This window comes from Mandrillus leucophaeus, unplaced genomic scaffold, assembly GCF_000951045.1.
Source record: "Mandrillus leucophaeus isolate KB7577 unplaced genomic scaffold, Mleu.le_1.0 Scaffold164, whole genome shotgun sequence".
NCBI lineage: Eukaryota > Metazoa > Chordata > Mammalia > Primates > Cercopithecidae > Mandrillus > Mandrillus leucophaeus.
Genome location: NW_012101632.1, coordinates 1,232,141 through 1,256,550, shown reverse-complemented (window position 1 = coordinate 1,256,550; position 24,410 = coordinate 1,232,141). Strand labels below are relative to the sequence as shown.

Sequence of the window (24,410 nt, the reverse complement as noted above, 5' to 3'; positions counted from 1 at the left end):
GGCAAATTAAGAAAGACAAAGGAGGGCCGGGCACAGTGGCTCACACCTGTAATCCCAGCACTTTGGAAGGTGGAGGCAGGTGGATCTACAAGGTCAGGAGTTCGAGATCAGCCTGGCCAACATGGCAAAACCCCGCGTCTACTAAAAATACAAAAACTAGCCGGGTGTGGTGACGGGCGCCTAGTAGTCCCAGCTACTAGGGAGACTGAGGCAGGAGAATCGCTTGAACATGGGATATGGAGGTTGCAGTGAGCCAAGATCACACTACTGCACTCCAGCCTGGGCGACAGTGACACTCCATCTCAAAAAAAAAAAAAAAAAGGAACAAAGGAAAATGTCAGTACACAGAGCCCCAAAGGAATATAGTTCTATGATGTTCCTTCTCTTTGGGCAGCACATTTGATGCTGTGTGTGTTGAATTGAAAGGACCTGTTTTGTTCACTAAATACGAAGATTGATTCCTACCATTAAAAGCTTAGAAGTGGTTGGGTGTGGTGGTGCACACCTGTAATCCCAGCAGTTTTGGAGGCCTAAGGGAGAGGATCACTTGAAATCAGGAGTTTGAGACCAGTCTGCGCAACATAGCAAGCAAGACCCCATCCCTACAAAAAATAAAAAAAATTAGCCAGGTGTGGAGGCACATGCCTTGTAATCCCAGCTGTAGGCTCAGGTCGGAGGACTGCATGAGTGCGGAAGTTTGAAGGTGCAGTGAGCTGTGATGGCACCTTTGCACTCCAGCCTGTGTGACAGAGCAAGACCCTGTCTCAGGAAAAAAAAAAAAAAAAGAAAAAACACCAGGGAGAGGTGAAAGAGATCTAAGTAAGTTTTCTAGAAATAAAATGTTAAGTAATTGAAATTTAAAGAACATCTTCAAAAGGTTTCTTTCCCTTTTCTCTTGTCCCAAATCTTCTAGATACCAGGACATTATTCACTCTATTCATCTAGCTCGGAAACCAAATTTGGGTCTAAAATCCTGTGATGGCAACCAGGAGCTTTTAAACTTTCTTCGTAGTGATCTCATTGAAGTTGCAACAAGGTTACAAAAAGGAGGACTTGGATATGTGGAAGAAACATCAGAATTTGAAGCCCGGGTAAGAATATAAGAAAATCCCCCTTGAATTACTCATGGAAACTCAATCTGAAGTTGTTCCCTGATGCTGTTCTTGACTTCCCAGCATGACCTTCCTGAAAATCAGATGTTTCGATTTGTCTTGGAAGACGTGTATGGAACCAAAAATACTTTATGTACATGTATTTTTTCCTTGTTGTCTTTTGCTGATATCCAGAAAAGCTTAATAATTGGCTTACAACCTTGGTATGAAAAGAGCTTTGCTACTAAGGTGGATGAAAACTGATTGTAGAGGCTCTAGTCATACAGCATCATTTCACATCTTTCCCTTGCGATGCCTCTGCTTTCAGGTGTAAAACATGCTTGTGTATCCTGCACTTGCCCATTCTTCACACTCAGTCAGCTCAGATTTCTATTTATGTTGGGCGTGACTCATGTTGTCCAGTGGGCTGTCATCACAGTCCTGTCCTTTAGTGCTCAGAGGGACCCTTCAGTGGGATGGGTGAAACTTCTCAAAAGATCCCATACACCATAGCAGGTAGGTTTAGGTGTCGAAGATTGGTGAATACTATGCAGCAATTACTATTGTAAACCATTTTTTTACTGATTTTAAATCAATAAGTCCACATAATTCTAGGCATATTAATATTTGTGGGTCTTTTCAAATTCCTCATGCACTATGACATGTTTTGTCTTTTTTTTCTTTTTAAAGAGATGAGGTCCCTCTCTGTTACCTAGGCTGAAGTATGGTGGCACAGTCATTGCTCACTGCAACCTCAAATTCCTTTGCTTAAGTGATTCTACCATGTCAGGGTTCCAAGTAGTTGGGACTACAGGCACAAGCAACCCCTGCCTGGCTGATTTTTAGAATTTTTTAATAGAGACTGGGCATGGTGGCTCACGCCCATAATCCCGGCACTTTGGGAGGCCAAGGCAGGAAGATTGCTTGAGCCCAGGAGTTCAAGACCAGCCTGGGCAACATAGCGAGACCCTGTTTCACACACACACAAATGGAAAATTTTGTAGAGACAGAATCTCACTATGTTGCCCTGGCTGATCTCAAACTCCTGGCTTCATGAGATCCTCCTATCTCAGTCTCTCAAAGGGTTAAGATTATAGGTGTGAGCCACCTCACCCAGCCAATGTGTGTGCTCTTATGGTTTTGTGATTTTTATGAACAGGTTCATTTGCATCCCCCCATGCCATTTTTCCTAATTTATAAGTACTTTTCAACTCTTCTAGCCGGTTTTTTTTTGTTGGTTTTTTTTGGGGGTTTTTTTGCTATTAGAATAAGCAAATAATATGTGTATCTTACATATGCACATTTTTTCTTTTTAATTAATCTTGTGGTGAATTCTTGGTACGTTTCCTGGGAAAAAAGATTGAAACATCTTTATGGTTCTTAATGATTTTTTTAAAAAGAATTATTGAACCCAAAGGATCTTGTAGGTTTCAGATGTTACCCGTTTACTTTTTGTGTAGCAAATGTTCATTAATTGCCTACTTTGTGCCAAATTCAGGCCTATATCTTGCTGACATTGGGGTATCATTTTTCTTTGTTTGTGACTATTAAAATGTTATCTTCTAATTGGCATGTCTTGTGTGATTGATAAGATAGTGTTTAAGGACATTTTTTATTTCTTTTCTTTTTATTTTTAAATTAATTGATCTTTTAAGAGATAGGTCTTGTTCGTCCGGATGTGGTGGCTCACGCTTGTAATCCCAGCACTTTGGGAGGCCGAGGTAGGCAGATCACCGGAGGTTGGGAGTTCAAGACCAGCCTGACCAGCATAGAGAAACCTCGTCTCTACTAAAAATACAAGAATTAGCTGGATGTGGTGGCACATGCCTGTAATCCCAGCTACTTGGGAGGCTAAGGCAGAAGAATTGCTTGAACCCGGGAGGTGGAGGTTGCAGTAAGCCAAGATTGTGCCATTGCACTCCAGCCTGAACGACAAGAGCAAAACTCTGTCTCAAAAAAAAGAGATGGGTCTTGTTATTCTTACCCAGTCTGAAGTGCAGTGGCTATTCACAGATCATAGCTGACAGCAGCCTCAAACTCCTGCCTCAGTCTCCCGAGTAGCTGGGACTACAGGCATATGCCACCACCACACCTGGTTGGGCACATGATTTTGATGAAGTGGCCAAACTTCTGTTTCCTCATCTATCGGGTAGATGTGAGGCTTAAAAAGAGATCAGTGAAGCAGGAGGATCGCTTGAGGCCAGGAGTTTGAGACCAGCCTGCGCAAGAATTTTGAAAAATTAGCCAGGTATGATGCCATGTACCTGGGATCCCAGCTAATGGGGAGGCTGAGGCAAGAGGATCACCTGAGCCTAGGAGTTCAAGGCTGCACTGAGTTGTGATTGCTGCACTTCTGCCTTGGTGACCCAGTGAGACCTGTCTCTTTAAAAAGAAAAAAAAGGAGATCAAGTTTGTAAAACACACTACCTTACATGTAGTTAGTTACATGCTGGAAGCAAGTTACAAATATGAAAAAAAATTTTTTAAAAATTATTAAGTTGGAAAGTTAGCAAATTTTTATTTTACTTTCTCAGTGTGTCTTTGCCTTAAGATTATAGTTTAAACATAGTAGACACTCAGTCATTATTGAATGAATCAACTATGTAACTCATTTGGTGGATCCCTTAGCTGGCAAAAGGGAAGTAGTTAAGTACTTTTTTTTTTTTTCTGAGACGGAATCTCGCTGTGTCACGCAGGCTGGAGTACAGTGGCACGATCTCGGCTCACTGCAACCTCCACCTCCAGGGTTCAAGTGATTCTCCTGTTTCAGCTTCCCGAGTAGCTGGGATTACAGGCACATGCCACCACGCCTGGCTAATTTTTTTATTTTTAGTAGAGATGGGGTTTTGCCATGTTGGCCAAAGTGGTCTCGAACTCCTGACCTCAGGTGATCCGCCCGCCTTGGCCCCCCAAAATGCTGGGATTACAGATGTGAGCCACCACGCCCGACCAGTCAGCTACTTTAAAATGCATAAGCCATGCAGCGAACTGAGGAGCACAGTTAACTTAATGGTATGTGGCTCTTTATTTTGTTAAATGAATGTTATGTGGCATTTGAGTCTAGATTTATTTGAATTTAAGGATGGATTCCTTTCATCTTCCTCTTGGCCTTCTCTCAGTCTGGTTTTAAAATCCTTTCCTATAGGTCATTTCATTAGAGAAATTGAAGGATTTTGGCGAGTGTGTGATTGCCCTTCAGGCCAGTGTCATAAAGAAATTTCTCCAAGGCTTCATGGCTCCCAAGCAAAAGAGAAGAAAACTCCAAAGCGAAGATTCAGCAAAAACTGAGGAAGTGGATGAAGAGAAGAAAATGGTAGAGGAAGCAAAGGTATTTTGTTGTTTGAAGTTGTAGTTTGTGATTGTGTAGGTGAGTGTGATTTGGTCTTAAAATAATCTAACCCTATGCATTTTAGCTACTGTAGGCACTGTGCCCTGAGTGAGTGTTCCTTTTTTTTTTTTAAATCACTTTCTACCCCTTCTTGTGGTTTTCACACTGGCCTGTGGAGTGCAGCCCTGCTTCTTGGTCATTGGGTGGTGGTCACAGTGGATGTGGCCTTCCCACCTTTAACCAGAGTTTGCTTTCTTTTTTTAAAAGGTGGTGGTGGTGACTTTAAACACGTTAAAAATTTGTTTATTTAATTTTGAGAGACAGGGTTTTGCTCTTGTGCAAGCTGGTATGCAGTGATTTGATTATAACTCACTGTAACCTTGAACTTCAGGCTTTAAGCTATCCTCCCACCTTAGCCTCTCAAAGTTCGATTATAAGCATGAGCCACTGTGCCCAGCCATGCTTGCTCTAGATATTTTTTAAATCATGGTTAAAAGTATGCATAACATACCAATTTACTTTTTTTTTTTTTTTTTTTGAGAAAGAGTCCCACTCTATTGCCTGGGCTGGAGTGTAGTGGCATAATCTCAGCTCATTGCAACATCTACCTTCCAGGTTCAAGCAATTCCCCTGCCGCAGCCTCCCAAGTAGCTGGGATTACAGGTGCATGCCACCATGCCTGGCTGATTTTTGAATTTTTTGTAGAGACAGGATTTCACCATTTTGGCCAGGCTGGTCTCGAACTCCTAACTTTAGGTGATCCGCCCACCTCAGCCTCCGAAAGTGCTGGGATTACAGGCGTGAACCACCATGTCCAGCCGAAATTTACCATTTTTATGTGTACGATTCTGTGGCATTAAGTATATTCACGTTGTTTTGCAACCATCACCACCATCAGTCTTCAGAACTTTTTCATACACTTCTGACACCAAATATGTGGGGTTTTTACCACCCTAAGCAGCTCTCCAGTTCTCTGCTGTACCAACTACTCTTAAAATTCAGTTTAATTCTGACTGTATCTACTTGTAGTTTGTGTCAGATCCTGCAAGTTAAAGTGCTCAGTCCCACAAAACTGTTCTCACTTCAGATGCCAGTTGCAAGTCCCACGTTGCCACCTGTACCATCTATACATTTAGGATTCTCACGGCCCTCTCCTTAAGTTTGATAATTTGCTAGAATACCTGACAGAACCCAGGAAAGCATTTTACTTAGGTTAACCGGGTCATTTTGAAGGATACTGCTCAGGAATAGCCAGATGGAAGAGATGCATGGAACAAGGAAGGTGGCGGAGCAGGGGTACGTGGGACTTTCATGTGTTCTCTGAACACTCCTTCCTCCCAACTTCCGAGTGTGTTACCTGAAGCTGATCAAATCTTGTTCCAGTATCGTTGTAGGGCTTAATCTCCCAAGTCTCCCCTTCCTCCTACCTTTCAGGAACTTGTGGGTAGGGCTGAACATTCCAGCCTTCTAATCGTCTGGTCTTTCTGGTGACCAGCCTCATAACTAGAGGTCTCACCGAAAGCCTCATTAGCATAAATTTAGGTGTGATCCAAAGGGGCTCCTCTGAATAACGAAAGACACTCCTATTAAGGTTTTAGTCTGCGGAGAAAGACTAAATATATTTACTATATCATGTCTGTGTACCACATTTTGTTGATCCACTCACTTGGGTTGCTTCTGTCTTTGGCTATTGTGAATAATGTTGCTGTGAACATGGGTGTACAAATATGAGTCCCGGCAGGGCACAGTGGCTCACGCCTGTAATTTCAGCACTTTGGGAGGCCGAGGTGGACGGATCACCTGAGGTCAGGAGTTTGAGACCAGCCTGGCTAACATAGCGAAACCCCGTCTCTACTAAAAATACAAAAATTAGCAGGGCATGGTGGCGCACACCTGTATTCCCAGCTCTTAGGGAGGCTGAGGCAGGAGAATCGCTTGAACTCAGGAGGCTGAGGCTACAGTGAGCAGAGATGGAGCCACTGCATTCCAGCCTGGGTGACAGAGCAAAACTCCATCTCAAAAAAAAAAGAAAAAAAAGAAAACCACAAAAACAAATATTTGAGTACCTGCTTCTAACTTTTTTTTTTAATGTATACCCAGTAGTGGGATTGCTGGATCATATGGTAATTCAATGTTTAACTTTTCTGAGTAACCACTATACGCTTTCCTACAGTGACTATACCATTTTACATTCCCTCTAGCAACTCATGAGGGTTCTGGTTTTTCCACATTCTTTTTTTTTTTTTTTTTTTTTTTTGAGACAGCGTCTCCCTCTGTCGCCAAGGCTGGAGTGCAGTGGTGTGATCTTGGCTCACTGCAAACTCTCCTGGGTTCAAGCAATTCTCCTACCTCAGCTTCCCAAGTAGCTGGGAGTACAGGTGTGCACCACCACTCCTGGCTAGTTTCTTTTGTAGTTTTAGTCGAGATGTGGTTTCACCATGTTGGCCAGGCTGGTCTCGAACTCCTGATCTCAGGTGGTCCGCCTGCCTTGGCCTCCCAAAGCGCTGCATTACAGGCCCTCAGCCACCGTGCCCGGCCTTTATCCTGTTTCTTTAATAGTATCCATCCTAATGGATATGAAGTTGTATCTCATTTTGTTTTGATTTCTTTTTCTCTAATGATTTATGATGTTGAGCATCTTTTCATGTGCTTATTGTCCATTTCTCTACCTTGTTTGGAGAAATGTATATTCAAGTCCTTTGCCCATTTTTAAATTGGGTTTTTTTGTTGTTGAGTTGTATGAGTTCTTTATGTGTTCTTGATAATAACTGTTTTTCAGATACATGATTTGCAAATATAGCCTCCCATTCCGTGGGTAGCCTTTTCATTCTGTTGATAGTGTCCTTTGCATACAAGCATTTCATTTGCATGGAGTCTAACTTAACCTATTTTTTATCATTGTTGCCTTCACTTTTGATGTCATATTCGAATCATTGCCAGATTCGGTGTCATGAACCTTTCTTTCTCTTGTTTTTTTCTAAATATTTTATAGTTTAGTTTTTACATTTAGGTCGTTGATCCATTTGAGTTAATTTTTGTCAGTGGTAGAAGGTAAGGCTTCAGCTTCATTTTTTTCATATTAGATATCCAGTTTCCTCACTTTTTATTTTTAAATGTAGCATGCTTTATTATTGTAAGTAAATAAAATGAGAGGTAAGTAAAATATATAACTCCCACCCTAGTTTCACTGCCCAAGGATGTCACTTTTTTAATAGTTTAGTGTCCATTTTACGTATGTACAAAGATTTGTTGGATTTTTTACAAAATGGAATTTTACTATGCATACATAATATTCTTCAGTTTCTCACTTATCAGTATATCCTAGACACCTGTCCACTCTGTTCTGTTAGTCCACACAGATCTACCCGATGTCATATTTGCTCTTTTCTTATTTTATATTGTGTTTCTTTAGAAACTGGGTCTCTGCTGTCCAGGCTGGAGTGCAGTGGTGCAGTCATGGCTCACTGCAGCCTCAAACTCCTGGGCTCAGGCGATCCTCCCACCTCAGCCTGCCCTGAGTACCTGGGACTACAAGCGAGTGCTACCACGCCCCCAACCAATTTTTAAATTTTTTGTAGAGATGGGGACTCGCTGTGTTGGGCAGGCTGGTCTTGAACTCCTGAGTTGAAGTGATCCACCCACCCTGACCTCCCAAAGTGCTGTGATTACAGGCATGAGCCACTTGGCCCAGCCACATTTGATCTTTTAATTTCTGTGTTACTTATTAATAAATATGAAACTTGTTAGAATAACTAGCAGCTCCATTTTTGTCTGTTTTGTGTATTAGATTTCTGCTTAAGATTATTTGTGAAGAAAAGAATTTGAGAGCACTACATTATGGGAGAGGTCCTAACCATTATTTAGTGTGGAATACTTGTCACTAATTTTAGATTTGCCTCTCCCTCCCTTCTTTCTTTCTTTCTTTTTTGTTTTTTTTTTTTGTTTACAGAGATCTGGTACAGGCCTGCTGCCTGCTTGTGCCAGTCATTACTAAGTTTGGAGGTTTTACAGAGATGAGTAAAAAAGCCTTTAAGTTCAGGGCCGGGTATGGTGGCTCACACCTGTAATCCCAGCACTTTGGGAGGCTGAGGTGAGCGGATCATGAAGTCAGGAGTTCGAGACCAGCCTGGCCAACATGGTGAAAACCCATTTCTTCTAAAAAAAAAAAAAGTATATACACACACACACACAGAGCTGGGTGTGGTCATGCAAGCCTGTAGTCCCAGCTACTCAGGAGGCTGAGGCAGGAGAATCACTTGAGCCCAGGAGGCAGAGGTTGCAGTGAGCTGAGATCACGCCACTGCACTCCAGCCTGGCAACAGAGCAAGACTCCGTCTCAAAAAAAAAAAAAATGAATCCTTAAGTTCTTGCTTTCAGGGAACTCAGTTTGAGTATGAGACCAGCGGGGGACCCTTACCGTGGTGTGACCAGTAATGATGAGAAAGAGCAGTACTCAGGCTCACTGTGAGGGATACCCAGGGCACACTAGAGGAAACTTCCCAGACAGAAGAGGATGGGTTTTGAAGAATGTATAGGAATGGATCAGGTCGTGGGAGGGGCAGCATAAAACTGAAATTGGCCTCTTTGTCACTGACAGCTGGTTCTTGTTTGTCCTCCCCATTTACATAGAGTGAGTCTGCTGTCCTTTCCAAAGCTTATCATATGTTTGTACATAATTGTCGTGTTCCCCCTACATTTCTTCCTGAGGCCAAGGATGATATGTGATATGGGGAGGATAATTTTGGATAAGAGGTAAGCAGGGTGGAGAAAGAAAATTCAGTTTAGATAAAAGTTTAATTCATTACTTAAGCTCAGACACTTACTATGTGGTATGTCATTATCTTGCTGGGATTTAGTTTTCACCTTCCTGTGTTTCTTTTATTTTTAAAAATTTATTTACTTTTTGGGATGGGTTCTCACTCTTTTGCCCAGGTTCAAGTGCAGTAGCAAGATCATGGCTCTTTGCAGCCTCAAACTCCAGGCTTGTGATCCTCCCACCTCAGCTTCCCGAGTAGCTGGAACTACAGGTGCCTGCCACAATTCCTGGCAAATTTTTAAATTTTTATGTATTTATTTATTTTGTAGAGAAGGGTTTTCCCTACGTTGCCGAGGCTGGTCTTGAACTCCTGGGCTCCAGTACTCCTCCCACCTTGGCCTCCCAAAGTGCTGGGATTATGGGTGTGAGCAACCATGCCCCAGCCTATGCTTATTTTATTTATGAGTGAATAACAGGGTCTCACTCTGTCACTGAGGCTGGTGTATGCAATGGTGCAATCTTGGCTCACTACAGCCTCAAACTCCTAGATTCAGGTGTTCCTTCCACCTCAGCCTCCCAAGTAACTGGGACCACAGGCATGTGCCACCATACCTGGCTGTTTTCTGTATTTTTTGTAGAGGCAAGGTTTTACCATGTTGCTGGTTTTGAACTCTGGGGCTCAAGTGATCCACCTGCCTTGGCCTCCCAGAGTGCTAGGATTACAAGCAGGAGCCACAACATCTGGCCCTGTGTTCCTTTTAAATGACTGTATATAGCACCTAGGTAACCTTTTAGATGATGTCTAAGATATTAAACAGTCTCCTTAGCTAAATCTATTCTCATTGGGCATAAGTTTTAGTCTTACTACTACATAGGTTTTGTTTTTAACTCAAGTTGAATACAGAAGAGTTTCTTGATGTGATCTGTCCAAGAGTCACATCTGTCCTTTCCATTTCTTCTCCTGCAGCAGTGCTTTCTTCTCATTGAGAACTCATCCGTCACTGTAGGATTCTCATTAACTTCTTGAGTCCCGTGTTCCACAGTGAAGTAAACTCAGTTTGTCAGATGAGACTTGTTCTTAGCTTAGTTGGGGAGGAAAATGTGAGAACTTTGCAGGTCCAGACACAGTACATAAATGGAAAGCATGGAAGAGTTTCTTGGAAAATCAGCTAGGCTGCCTACTAAGTAGTTCAGCAGTGTTCTGCATTAAAATGGCATTATGCCCTGTGGTTCCCCACCAGAGGTCAACTCAACCACAGCTTTGAAATTTTCCACTGCTCTCTGCTTTGAAGGTTTCTACTTAGCAAGGGCCAAAGTTTTTTCAACTGGCACTAGGCTGTTGCATGAGCTTCTATCAGTCTCTAATCTGGGATTCAGTTTCCTTATTTATAAAAATGGATTCTCTCTCACATCTTTTTGTAATAGTGGATGATTTCAGTTTTTAATGCTTATTTTGTTTTATTGAATTAAATAGAAAAGACTATTATTTGGCAAAATCCTGGGTTTTGTTTGATTGTTTACTCTAGTGGCATTTGTCCTGACATCCTGATTACAGATACTCCTGAATTTAGGATGGGGCTGTGTCACAATAAACCCATTATTTGACTTACAGTATTTATAATTTCTGATGGTTTTATCTGGGTGTAACCCTATCATAAATCGAGGAGCCCGCTGAAGGTGTATCACTTTTTTTTTGGTTTTCTTTGAGACGGAATCTCACTCTGTCGCCCAGGCTGGAGTGCAATGGCACAATCTTGGCTCACTGCAACCTCCACCTCTCGGATTCAAATGATTCTTCTGCCGTAGCCTCCCAAGTAGCTGGGACTACAGGCGTGCACCACCATGCCCGGCTAATTTTTGTATTTTTACAAAAACCAGTAGAGACCTGGTTTCACCATATTGGCCAGTCTAGTCTCAGACTCCTGACCTTGTGATCCGCCCGCCTCAGCCTCCTGAAGTGCTGGTATTACAGGCGTGAGCCACTGCGCCCAGCTGAATGTGTATCACTTTTGCACCATTGTGAAGTCGTAGGTCTGACCCATCGTAAGATGGGGTGATTCTGAATAACCAAAATACGGAAGCAGCCCAGATATCTGTCAGCTGATGAGTGGATAAACAGAATGTGGAACATCTATTCAGTGAGATATTGTTCAGCAGTAAAACTGATGGAAGTATTGTTACATGCTTTGCGAATGAACCTAGAAACATGCTTAGTGAAAGAAGCCAGTTACAAGGGCTACCTATTACTATGTGATACTATTTAAAATTTGTTTTTTTAAAAAAGGTTAAATAAGCCTGTTCCCAAAATACCTTCAAATTTAAAAAAAAAGTTTTAATGAGGTCAGATAAGCTGTTGTATGCTGAGATTTTAGCATTGATAGGAAATAGTAAAAAGCAGGACTGCCCAGGACTGTTTCCTTCCATACTGTGTGCACTACATGTGAGTGTCCGCTAGAGGACAGCAAAGCCTATTTGTAGTCATTCCCTGCCAGTTCTCAAGCACTTTTAAAGAACCGAACCTAAAATTCTTACATTGATATTCCATTGAAAAGATTTGGATTATCCTCTCAAGAAAAGAATCTGCAGTAGTGTCTGTCAGCTCTCCATTTATCAGGGGAGAAGACAGCAAGGCAGCTGTGATTGTGGACCTCAGTTTACTGTGGAGCTCTGCAAAAGTAAGGGAGGAGATTGCTGTTTCTCAAAGCAGATGTTGAAATATCTACAATGGAGGTTGGAGTAAGGAATCAGTCAGTTTCCAGTTGAACTTCAGCAGCTTCTTAAATGTAGATTTGTGTGTGTGTGTGTTTATAGTACTTGTTACCCATAAATTTATATACACAGGGCTCTCTGTGATTCTCTATTTCTATAGGAAAGAGAAAAAGCAGCCCTGTTCCCCTCATCCCTCACCCCAGTCTGTGTAGTACCCCACTTCGGAACAAACTCAGCTATCTTTGTTCCTTGGCACCTGTATTTTAAAGCCCATGGCCTTCCAGGGTAACTGGCTCTTTTCCTTTAGGAGGTTCATTACTTCACAAGGACCTCTTTGCTTCGGGCAGGGCATTGAAATCCAGCTGTGGTATTGGATTGGTGGTGTTGTGGTAGGTTATTATCTTTTAAATCAGAGTTTTATTAGCTGTATAAAATTGTTGCATTATAGCATTTACAGCATACAGGTGATCCTATTTTTAAATTATACTGAGTCTTGGTCCCTAGAAGATGCTTGTCCCCAGTCATCCATCCACTCCCACTGCATCTCTGTGTGACCTTTGGCAAGTTTTTTTCACCCTTTGGAGCCTTGATTTTTTCTGTAAGAATAAATAGTTTAGATTAGTGAAGTTCTAGGAGGCAAGTGTCCTCAGAATTCACTCATACTGTCACCTGTTCCTAGTTCTCTCTCAGTGTCTTTGGTCACTGTAGTAATGCTAGCCTGGTTTGGTCTCTGTTTAGGTTGCATCTGCACTGGAGAAATGGAAGACAGCAATCCGGGAAGCTCAGACTTTCTCCAGGATGCACGTGCTGCTTGGAATGCTTGATGCCTGTATCAAGTGGGATATGTCTGCAGAAAATGCTAGGTGCAAAGTTTGTCGAAAGAAAGGTATATTTAAATCAAATTCGCTTATGTGGGTGTATTATGGAGTAGAATTTTTCTTTTCTTTTCTTTTCTTTTTTTTTTGAGACAGAGTCTTGCTCTGTCGCCCAGGCTGGAGTACAGTTGCACAATCTCAGCTCACCTCAACCTCCGCCCCCCGGGTTCAAGCGATTCTCCTGCCTCAGCCTCCCTAGTAGCTGGGATTGTAGGCATGTGTCACCACACCCAGCTAATTTTGTATTTTTAGTAGAGACAGGGTTTCTCCATGTTGGTCAGGCTGGTCTCCAACTCCCGATCTCAGGTGATCCACCCGCCTCAGCCTCCCAAAGTGCTGAGATTACAGGCGTGAGCCACCATGCCCGGCGGGAGTAGGATTTCTATTCCCAAGATCTTCATTTCTACCCAAAAGAATTTTGTGTACACAGAATATAAGTATGGTATAGATTTTACTCTCCTGGAGGTCTGTAACATGCCAGTCTTTGAAATGTCATGCCAGGGAATCAGAGCACGCCCTTTGTTCCTCATTGTAGAGCATAACATAAAAGCAATTGATCTCTTCAGTCTCCTGATTTTCTACAGAAAACAAAATTAGTTAATCCTTTTAACTATTTTAGTTTAGTTTTATATCCTTTGATTGGCTCAGAACTTTTGTCATCTGTGAAGTAAGGTACGTGCTTTCAGCAGAAGGTGGTCCAGTTAAAGTGAGAAGCATGCAGTCTCGTGTGTGCAAAAGGAACTTCATGGCTAGAAGCCCTTTTGTGATTGGCTTTTCATTGGCTAGAGTTATTTTCTGAGTTAGGTTAGAGATGAAAAGATCTACGTAAAATTCAGTTGCTGTAAAGCGTTCAATTGCTGTAGAATGAAGGTTGGAAGGAGAGATGACCATATTAAGTTGACTCAGCATAACACTTTTTCGAATATAAGGGAACCCGTCAGGGGCCAGGCATGGTGGCTCACGCCTGTAATCCCAGCACTTTGGGAGGCTGAAGCAGGAGAATCACTTGAACCTGGGAGGCGGAGGTTGCAGTGAGCCAAGATTGTGCAACTGCACTCCAGCCTGGGCGACAGTGCAAGACTGTCTCAAAAAAAAAAAAAAAAAAAAACAGAGAGAGAGAATCCATTAGGCATAAGTTGAGAAACGTTTGAGGAGGTCAAAAGAGCAGCAAAATTTCCTGCTCTCACTTGGGTTTTTTGTGCCTCTTAGTAATTGTTAACTGTCCTGTCTTAGCCATGGGTAGGTTTTGGGATATAAATTAGGAGAACTGATTCCTAAATTATCTGTAGTCTTAAGCTATGCTATATTTCTTTTTAGAAAATGCCTGCATTTACAAAACAGCAGCTGGGTAGCATTCTATGGAACATGTCTTCTCGTGTGCCGTGAATTGTAGGGTGATTGCCTCTTCCTTACAGCTCATTGACTGCTGCTGTGCTCCCAACAATGCTATTCACATTTATCTCTTTGCAGGTGAGGATGACAAATTGATCTTGTGTGATGAGTGTAATAAAGCCTTCCACCTGTTTTGTCTGAGGCCGGCCCTCTATGAAGTACCAGATGGTGAGTGGCAGTGCCCAGCTTGCCAGCCCGCTACTGCCAGGCGCAACTCCCGTGGCAGGTGAGAATCTTTTCTTTTAAAAATAATTGAATGAATAAATATGAATAGCTGTTATAATTAAGCTTGAGTTATTCAAACAGAATGAGTCTAAGGAGCTTTAAGTTCATCTTTTGGGAGCAGAAACTGATCATTTACAGTACTTCAATAGGAGCTCAAAGGTCTCTGATCTAATTTTAGCTGAATGTTGACATTTCTAGTTTTCACTGCCAGCCACATTCTCTGTCTTCTTGACCATACCTTCTTCTCAAGTAATGAAATCTCTCTCTCTGCCTTTAGCCTCCTGTTGCCCACTTCCTGTGTCTTCATGATTACTTCTACAATCACCCACTGCTAAAAATCTCACACTGATTACCTTCCTTACCCATACATAATGTTTTCTTCCCTATTATGAGTAGAACTTGGGTGTCAACTTGAACATGAATGTCTCTACCTCATCCTACATACCCATTAATTTGCCACGATATCAGTCCAATGCCCAGATGTTTTATGATCCAGTTTCTTGCGCTCCATTCTCCATAGTCTCCGCTCTCATTTGTCCCTTCTACTTTTGTCCCTTCTACATCTGTCACCAAAGGCTTCTCAACTCCTCTTTCTTATATCACATCTTCTCCCCTCTTATCCACCCATCTATTGCGATACCAGAATGCTGTGCACAAGGCAACGATCTGTTCATATTCCTGATCACAAACTTCCAGTCTTCCCCTTGCCTCTAGAATAAAGTCCCAACTCCTGTCCTCACTTCTGAGACTCTTATACAACACCAGCCTGGGTTTTCAATTAGCTTTAGATCCCATATCTGTGTGCTTGTTACAGACTATTTATTGTTCATCCTTTCCTCTTGTGCCTTTCTCCCAGCTGGGAGCATTCTCTGCCCGGAATTCCCAGTGGGTAAATTGCCCGTGGCTTTGCTGACATTTCATTGCTCTTTTGAAAAGTGCTTGCATCCTTAGGCTTCATGGTTTCTCCTCTGTGTTCCAGCTGAACCTTCATTCTCTGAAATAGTATTTTGGTGCATGGATCTTGTCTCTGGTTTTATACATGTCTGTCTCCCATGAGATTATGAATTCCCTGAGAGTAGAGTTGTGCTTTGTTTTTTACCTGAATCCTCAGTAAGGCCAAACACAGGGCCTTGTAAAGAGGAGGAGACACCTTATATTTGCCCAAGATAATACTGTTGTTTCCCCCATTGAAATTTGGGGTTGTAAAGGGCAGCTTATAGGCACTCTGGCTTGGGCTTCTCTTTTTTGAGACGGGGTTTAGCTCTTGTTGCCCAGGCTGCAGTGCGATGGCGCGATCTCAGCTCACTGCAACCTCTGCCTCCCTGGTTCAAGCGATTCTCCTGCCTCAGCCCCCAGTAGCTGGGGTTACAAGCATGCGCCACCACACCCTGCTAATTTTGCGTTTTTAGTAGAGATGGGGTCTCTCCATGTTGGTCAGGCTGATCTCGAACTCCCGACTTTAGGTGATCCACCTGCCTCAGCCTCCCAAAGCGTTGGGATTACAGGCATAAGCCACTGTACCCGGCCTGGGCGTCCTTCTAAAGGGCAGAGCTGTTTGATCCTGACCCCACCTTAACAGTATTAGCAGGTTCTTTCGCACTCCATCCCAGCTGCACTTAAGAGATGAGATATGTTGCTCTGAAATGGTGGGGCTTTGGACCAGCTGTTCCGAGCTGGGATTACCACTGCTTTGATGTTATGGTCATCTGCAAGCTGTTTCAGCTCTTGGAAGGGGGCCATGAAGGTGAAGTCACACCTGTCTGGGCTCTGTTTATTCTTTCAGTCCACCTCAGAGGTGGGGACAGCTTTTAGTACCTGATGTGTTACATTATCTGGTTCTTTTTGTGAGACAAAAGAAATAGTGTTTTGTATTGCTTTGTGTAGGGAAGGGTAGGATTGCATTTTGGTCTTGATTTCTGTTGCCTTTGGTATCTTGTCCAAACTGTCTGTGGCCTGGCAGAAGGAGGCATGCTGTTGAAACTTCGTTTTTCATTTCTGTGAAAAACTCTCTTGGCTTACATTCAGGTTCCCTCTCTGTATTGTCATACATTATACATATCTAGTCTGTGAAGAGAAGTTTCCTGATCCCTATGGGATTTGAACCCTTATTAGGACCACTTTGGGCTACAACTGTGTTCCCTGCATTATTTTTTCTACCCACAGGAACTATACTGAAGAGTCTGCTTCTGAGGACAGTGAAGATGATGAGAGTGATGAAGAGGAAGAGGAGGAAGAAGAGGAGGAGGAGGAAGAAGATTATGAAGTGGCTGGTTTGCGATGTAAGTATTTTGTCTTCCTTTGTAGTTGATTTCACAGTCTTCTAAGCTTGGAACGCTTGGAAAGGCTGGCTTGGCAGTAGGTAGTGTGGCCGGCTTGCTCTCTTCCTTTTCTCTCGTGCTGTGACTGTGGCGTAACTTAGCTGCTGTGGGTTTAAATGGGTTTCCAAGATGGCATTTAACTACCTGCCTGGTAGGAGGGAAGGTGGCTTGGTCTCAGTAACATCAGCCCACTTGCTCTAAGATTCAGTAGAATTCATGGTCCCAAGTATATTTATGCTAAGGCTGCTGGTTCTCAGCTCCTTGGCATATGGGGACAGTGGGGAAGGAAGTTCTCGGCCCATTGCCATCTCCTAACAGTTCTTTTGGCTGTTGTTTTATCGCTGCTTTCAGAGAGTGACTTTTTCTCTCTGGTTACAGTGATTTTCTCCTCCCTGCAGTGTGCAGGGCTATAGCTTTGCTGGTTTAAAAAGAGATGACTGATTGTTTGAAGGCTTAGGGGGAAGGGTGTTAGGAAGGTTCAGATCTGTTCTCACTAGATGCCTGTAGGAAAAAAGGCATCATCTTTTGTGTTCACCACATTGACTCTCATTCTCTCACGTTCATTTCTCATGACCGTTGGAGAGTCTTGTGTTCGTGGCTAATGTCCTCTTGTCTGGCCTTTCTTTTAACAGGCTACCTCTTTCCAAAATACACTTTTTTTTTTTTTTTTTTTGGAGATGGTCTCACTTTGTGGCCTGGGTGGAGTGCAGTGGTATGACCTCAGATTACCTTAGTCTCTGCCTCAGCCTCCCGATTATACAGGCACCCGCCACCACACCTGGCTGATTTTTGTATTTTTAGTAGAGACGGAGTTTCACCATGTTGATCAGGCTGTTCTCGAACTCCTGACCTCAGGTGATCCACCTGCCTCGGCCTCCCAAAGTGCTGGGATTACAGGTGTGAGCCACTGCACCTGGCCCACACACTTTTCTTTACAGGTTTGTAGAAAACAGACCGCAGATCAAAATTCTAACAAGCTTTCGAAGCAGTGGTTCAGTTCCCAAGATCATAGCAGCTCTGAATGGTCACACTTGGTATAAGGAGTGAGAGACTGGATGCCTGGCACGACCAGTCTCTTACTATAGTGAGACTGCCAAACCCTAACGACTTTGGGCTTGCACGTCTTCTCCTATCCTCCCACTTTCCCCCATACTCCAGAGGTGTGATGTGGGACACCTTAAGCTCTCGCGTTCTTACGGGCTCTTTTTGTTTGTTCACTACGCCTGATTTTTCAGGTATCCCAGGGTAAGTGAACAAATGGCCCTTCAGTCCTGCATTCAGGGATATCATCTTCTGTTGGTCAGAGTCAGTGACTTAGGAGCAGATTTTTTTTTTCTTTTTTTCTTTTTTCTTTGAGATATGGGGATCTTGCTCTGTCACCCAGGCTAGAGTGCAGTGGTATGATCACAGCTCACTGTATCCTTGATCTCTCAGGCTCAAGCAATCCTCCTACCTCAGCCTCCTGAGTAACTGTGACTACAGGCACGTGCCACCATGCCCAGCTTTTTTGTAGAGACAGGGTCTCGCCATGTTCCCCAGGCTGGTCCTGAACTCTTGGGTTCAAGAGTTCAAGCCTTGGCCTCCCAGAGTGCTGGGATTGTAAGTGTGAGCCACTGTGCCAGATCTGTCTAAGAGCAGATCCTGAATATGGTAGTATACGGATTCTTTTATTTTTTATTTATTACTTATTTTTCAGACGGAGTCTCACTGTTGCCCAGGCTGGAGTGCAGTGGTGCGATCTCGGCTCACTGCAACCTCCGCCTCCCGGGTTCATGCCATTCTCCTGCCTCAGCCTACCAAGTGGCTGGGACTACAGGTGCCCGCCACCACACTTGGCTAATTTTTTGTATTTTTGGTAGAGATGGGGTTTCACCGTATTAGCCAGGATGGTCTCGAGCTCCTGACCTTGTGATCTGCCTGCCTCTGCCTCCCAAACTGCCGGGATTACAGGCGCAAGCCACCACGCCTGTCCTGATTCTTTTATTTCTAAGCTAGTGATTGCTTTCCACTTCTACATTGTAGCTCCCTTTCCAAGGAATTGTTTTTCTAGGTTTCTACAGCCTCTACTTGCCAAAAGGATCTAGGAAGTATTTGGTACTTCACAGCTTTTTATCAACTCTATCTTTCAGACCACCAAAGATATGGTTCCCCAGTGCAGCTCAAGGCTGTAGCACCTAAGCATCAGCTTCTTACCTTTTCTTACTAGCCTGGGCTTGAGCTAGAGACCCTAAAGTAGCCAAGGAAGGGTTATTGTGATCTAGAAGTAGAATGGAAAGTAGTGTTTCTCGATTCTTCGTGTCATTGCCTTCCTAGACACCCTATCTGTGTCCAGTGTCATCTCCCCACTCCCCAAGGGAAGGTGATGGAAAGCTTGGAGCTAATCCTCATGGCGTTGTTTCCCAGGGCTCACTGAGGAATGCTGGTTGGCTTGATGCTGAGCACCTGTTGTAAACCTGAGACACAAGTAGTCTCAGTGCCTTTGTAATTTTTTTTTTTTTTTTTTTTCTTTTTTGAGATGGAGTTACACCCTTGTTGCCCAGGCTGGAGTGCAATGGCGTGATCTTGGCTCACTGCAGCCTCTGCGTCATGGGTTCAAGCGATTCTCCTGCCTCAGCCTCCTGAGTTGCTGGGATTACCGGCATGTGCCACCATGCCTGGCTAATTTTATATTTTTAGTAGAAACAGGGTTTTACCATGTTGGTCAGGCTGGTCTTGAGCTCCCAGCCTCAGGTGATCCACCTGCCTCAGCCTCCCAAAGTGCTGGGATTACAGATGTGAGCCACCACGCCCGGCCTGTATTCTTTATTCTCTCATTGGTGACCCTGGGCAGGTCTCTGTGGAGGGGACTAGCCCTAAATTGTATTTAATGAGGCAGCCTTGTGGCCCTTCATAGAAGTACCACCTTTTCTCTGAAAAGATTTTGATGGTGAGTGTAGAATAACTCTGGGAATTAAAACACAGGGTCTGTTGTGTATGTGTTTTTTTTTTTTTTTTTTTTTTTGAGTTGGAATCTTACTCTGTCACCCAGGCTGGAGTGCAATGGCGCAATCTCGGCTCACTGCAAGCTCCACCTCCTGAGTTCACGCCATTCTCCTTCCTCAGCCTCCCGAGTAGCTGGGACTACAGGTGTCCGCTGCCATGCCCAGCTAATTTTTTTGTATTTCTTTTTTAGCAGAGACGGGGTTTCACCGTGTTAGCCAGGATGGTCTCAATGTCCTGACCTTGTGATCTGCCCACCTCAGCCTCCCAAAGTGCTGGGATTACAGGCATGAGCCACTATGCCCGGCCATCACAGGGTCTGTTTTACAATCCAGTTCCATCTCACATGTAAATATATCCACTTGCTCAGGCTGAGCTTGGGCTGTGGGAAATCCAGGCTGACCTATTAGCAAATGGCTTCTCCTGAGTGAGAGTTTACAGTTGATTCCTGCAGGGGCCTTATGGCTGGGAGTAACTGCAGAACTGGGGCAGGACAGAAGTACCGAAGGACCTGGCCCTCTGAAGGGCTTTGGCAGTAAAAGCACCCATTCTTCATCTGCTGCCACTGCCTTTTAGTGTCCTTTTAGGTAAGGCAAGATAAAATAACAAGAGCGTCTTAAAACCAAAGGAAGCCACTGCTTTCCTTGTCCAGGAAAAGGATTCTCCCTGCATCCCTTTCCCCTATTTCGAAGATGCTCCTCCCTTCACCTTTGGTTGTTCTGTGCTGAATCCTTATTTTTTGTTTCAGTGAGACCTCGAAAGACCATCCGGGGCAAGCACAGCGTCATCCCCCCTGCAGCAAGGTCCGGCCGGCGCCCGGGTAAGAAGCCACACTCTACCAGGAGGTCTCAGCCGAAGGCACCACCTGTGGATGACACTGAGGTGGATGAATTGGTGAGAATTATTTATCATCCCTTCTCTAACCTTTCTGTTTCTTATTCCCAACCCCAGCAATTAGGAATTCATCAGGCAACAGGTGGGAGGGGAGCCTCCCCCCTCCTTCTTCCCAAACTTGGGAGGCTGGGGAGGCAGATGGGTGAGTCTGTAGGCAGACAGAAGCAGCAGGGCCTCCAGGAACAGCTATGTCCGGCATTCCCCTGCTGTAGCCTGCAAACTAGTTTGTGGGCAGCCTGCAACTTATTAAGGATTTAAAAATAGTATCCATGTGTCTCCAGTGGGCTCAGAGGGGCTGGGTCTTCATTGTGGGAATGTCAGCAATGTTGGAGCCTCACTTACAGTTGAGTCGACAGTTGTTATGGGAGGGACGTTACCCTCCTCTCTGCTCCTTAACCAATGTAATTTTAGTTGTTTTTAGATCTCACTTGAGCTTTGAAGAACAAAAAAGAAACTCTTGAAAAGGTGCTTGTTTTGACAGATCAAATTGGAGTTAGGGGCTTAAGACAGGCCATTGGGGAGATCATAGGGCATTAGAAGATGCTTGGTTTGCCCAGCCTTCACCCCTTGGGCTCTGTGTGGCCTCTGCTGTGAGTCACAGCTTTGTTATGGCTACCTGGAATGGAGGCCCCGCCCCTTTTCTCTTTAGCCACTTAGCCCTCACATGTCTACGGTGGAAGAGCCCAGGAAGGGAATTGGACCTCTTGCTTTTCTTCTCAGAGGCACCTCACCCCCACAGAATTGGCTGCTGGTGACCCAGATAGCCTGTTTGGCTTTCTGCAGTGGCTTGTTGATGCCCTTCCATGGTGTCACTGTAACCCCAGGTCCACCTGTTCTCTGAGAGCTAGTGTCCTGTTGACAGTGGCCCCCTTCAGCCGACCTCCAGTAGGACTGCTGGTGAAGACGGCCTCTGCTGCCTGCTCTCTGCTGCTTTGATTGCCATGGCCCTGGGGGGGCGAGCGAGTGGACTACTGGGAAGATCCCTGCCACCTGGGCCGAGGGTGCTCCCTGACTTGAATGTCAGAAGGTTTCAGCACCTCTGTGCCAAGGAAATAGTTGAACTCTCTTCCTTTTTTGAGCAGATACACTTATTTTCTGCCCTATGCACTCTTCCTCCTGTCTTGAATCTATAATAACATTGTTATTTCTTTCCTGCCAGGTGCTTCAGACCAAGCGGAGCTCCCGGAGGCAAAGCCTGGAGCTGCAGAAGTGTGAAGAGATCCTCCACAAGATCGTAAAGTACCGCTTCAGCTGGCCCTTCAGGTGAGCGCTGTGTTCTCAGGTGCAAGGGAGAGGAGTGGCCTAGCAGGTTCTAAAAGCTTCCAGAACCCCTGAGGGGCTCTCAGCCAAGCCCTTGCTTTTTAGGATGTGTCTTAGCATGGGCACTGCCGTCAAGGCTATGCAGATTCTCTATTTGGTTCTTCTCCACAGGGAGCCTGTGACCAGAGATGAGGCCGAGGACTACTATGATGTGATCACGCACCCCATGGACTTTCAGACAGTGCAGAACAAATGTTCCTGTGGGAGCTACCGCTCTGTGCAGGAGTTTCTTACTGACATGAAGCAAGTGTTTACCAATGCTGAGGTTTACAACTGCCGTGGCAGCCATGTGCTAAGCTGCATGGCGAAGACAGAACAGTGTCTTGTGGCTCTGTTGCATAAACACCTTCCTGGCCACCCATATGTCCGCAGGAAGCGCAAGAAGTTTCCTGATAGGCTTGCTGAAGATGAAGGGGACAGTGAGCCAGAGCCCGTTGGACAGTCCAGGGGACGAAGACAGAAGAAGTAGAGAGGCAGGGCTGTGGTACGGGAGCTGAGGTGGGGGGACAGCAAGGGAGGGTGGGAGGGAGGTGAGAGAGGAAGACTGAGAACTCTGAAGAGATCGCAGGGAGTCCAGAAGCGCCCATCATCCCAAGCTTATACTGTTTTTCTAACAGCTCTTTATGGGGCTTGTTATTGGGTTGGTGGTCTTTGTCCAGAAATATTAAGGGACGAAGAGGGCCATAACCCTCCCTTCTGAGAGTTTCCAGGAGGAGTCTGAGGGTCTAGCTTTTCTGGTGAACCCAGTTCCTGTTCCTGCCTTCTTTCCTAAGGCCCCTCTCACTCTGGCTTTTACCACAGTGCCAAGCCCCTCTGGTCTCCAGGGGTGGGATTGCTGTGTTACATAGCAGGATCAGGGGTAATCAAGCCAACAGGGAAGATGGTGGCGATTTTTCTTTTTTAATCTGTATTTATATACAGTCTTGTTTCTTTAAGCCCATACTCTGTCTCTTCCCCGTCTTCCTCTCAGGTGACAGTATCAGTGAGTGCCATACAGAATTCTGTATTCACCAGCATCATGAAACAGTTGTGGTCTTTTGAGTTGATCTTGGCAGAGTAAAGGGACATGTCCTGGAGCCATTCCTGAATCTCTCTCCCCTTCTTTGTGACAGCTCCCCTCCCCCAAAAAAATAAAAATAAGAAACCACAAAAAACAAAACTAAGGCACTTCACTTAGAGACTGGAGTCCTGCTTATAATCATGCATATAACCTTTACTTTGATGAATCTGGCCAGAGGGGTGTTGGAGCCCAGCCCACCCACATACCAGACAAGCTCTTAGGGGAGCAGAAGAAAAGCAGGAAGAATTTAAATGTTTAATTTTTTTTTAAATTGACTTTTCTAGTTATTAAAAGTTGCTTGTTTCAGCAGTGATATTGTATAAAGAACATCTTGTAAGATACTCCTGACATCTCGCTTTGGCACATGTACAGTACAGTTTCTATGATAATGTGTTTGCTCTAACTTCCCTGGCTTCTCCCTCAGCCCATCCACTCTCCTGCAGAGCAGTTGGGTTGGAGGCTCATTGAGGCAAGCAGCAACACTGGGGGCGGGGGCGGGGTGGGGCGGTGCCGCGTCTGCTCCCTCCCATGCCCTTTCTGACCTCAGACTTGGAACTCCTCAAGAACCTGAAGATTCCAGTGGTCAGTGTCAGTGGGGGGTGGGAGGAGAGAGCAACAGAGAAGCTCTGAGAGCCCCGTCCCACAACCAGTCTAGCTCTAGTTGTTATATTTAGGCAAAACTTTGTAGTCTTCTTTCCCTTTTATGATGGATTTTGATAAAAGTACAAAACAGGGTTTAATTTTCTTTTTTATCACCTTTGAATTTGGAAATTTTGAGCACCCAAGCTCTTCTGTACCTATTTAAATTAAAGTCCACCAAGGGGACTGCAGCTCCTAGAACATGAGAATCAAGCCTCTCAATATTAAACTGCGGAGTGTGGCCCCTGCTTTCTCCGTCCTCCTGCCCAAGGACGACGGGGATTGCTCCAGGGCTGCTGGGTAGTTTACCGTCCCTTCTCTAGGCATGGAGTTGGCACTGACATCACAGCTTCATAACCCCACCACCGCCAGCTTCCCCTGCCTCCTACATCCAGTCTGTTCTTGTTCATAGTGAGAATCCTGTGTTCCCACTTCAGTGACAACTGAATTGTTTGTTGTTGTTGTTTTTTTATTATTGTCTTCAAGGAGGAAGGGCCCCATTAAAGGGTGAACTTGTAATAAATTGGAATTTCAAATAAACCTCATGTACTTGTGTTTATAAAGAAGAAACCATTCTGGTGGCTGTTTCTTCATGCTCGCTCTTGGTGGGTGGGGGTGAGTAGTGCTGTTCTGAGTGCTGCTTTCCCACTGACCCTTGGAGCCAGGTCCTCTGAAGGCCTCCACAGAGGGCCTCTCAGTGTTCTTAACCAGAGAAAGAAATACTCCTTTCAAGCCTCTCCTGGCCCTGTCTCCATCTAAAACCCCGAAAAACTTCATTTGAAACTAGGAATTACGGTGAAAATAGATTTTTAAGCCTTCACTAT

General features: G+C 44.5%; 1 protein-coding gene across 1 annotated transcript in view; it reads left to right on the top strand.

Moving 5' to 3' along the window:
• Window positions 1-24,159, top strand: part of BAZ1B (bromodomain adjacent to zinc finger domain, 1B) — an 86,613-nt gene extending 62,454 nt beyond the window's left edge. The window contains exons 14-21 of the mRNA XM_011976357.1: window positions 914-1,091; window positions 4,237-4,419; window positions 12,623-12,770; window positions 14,230-14,377; window positions 16,540-16,655; window positions 20,422-20,567; window positions 21,727-21,830; window positions 21,999-24,159. Coding sequence (XP_011831747.1) covers window positions 914-1,091; window positions 4,237-4,419; window positions 12,623-12,770; window positions 14,230-14,377; window positions 16,540-16,655; window positions 20,422-20,567; window positions 21,727-21,830; window positions 21,999-22,356 — 1,381 coding nt within the window. The 3' untranslated portion in view covers window positions 22,357-24,159. The remainder of the gene's footprint in view (window positions 1-913; window positions 1,092-4,236; window positions 4,420-12,622; window positions 12,771-14,229; window positions 14,378-16,539; window positions 16,656-20,421; window positions 20,568-21,726; window positions 21,831-21,998) is intronic.
• The last annotated feature ends 251 nt before the right edge of the window (window positions 24,160-24,410 follow it).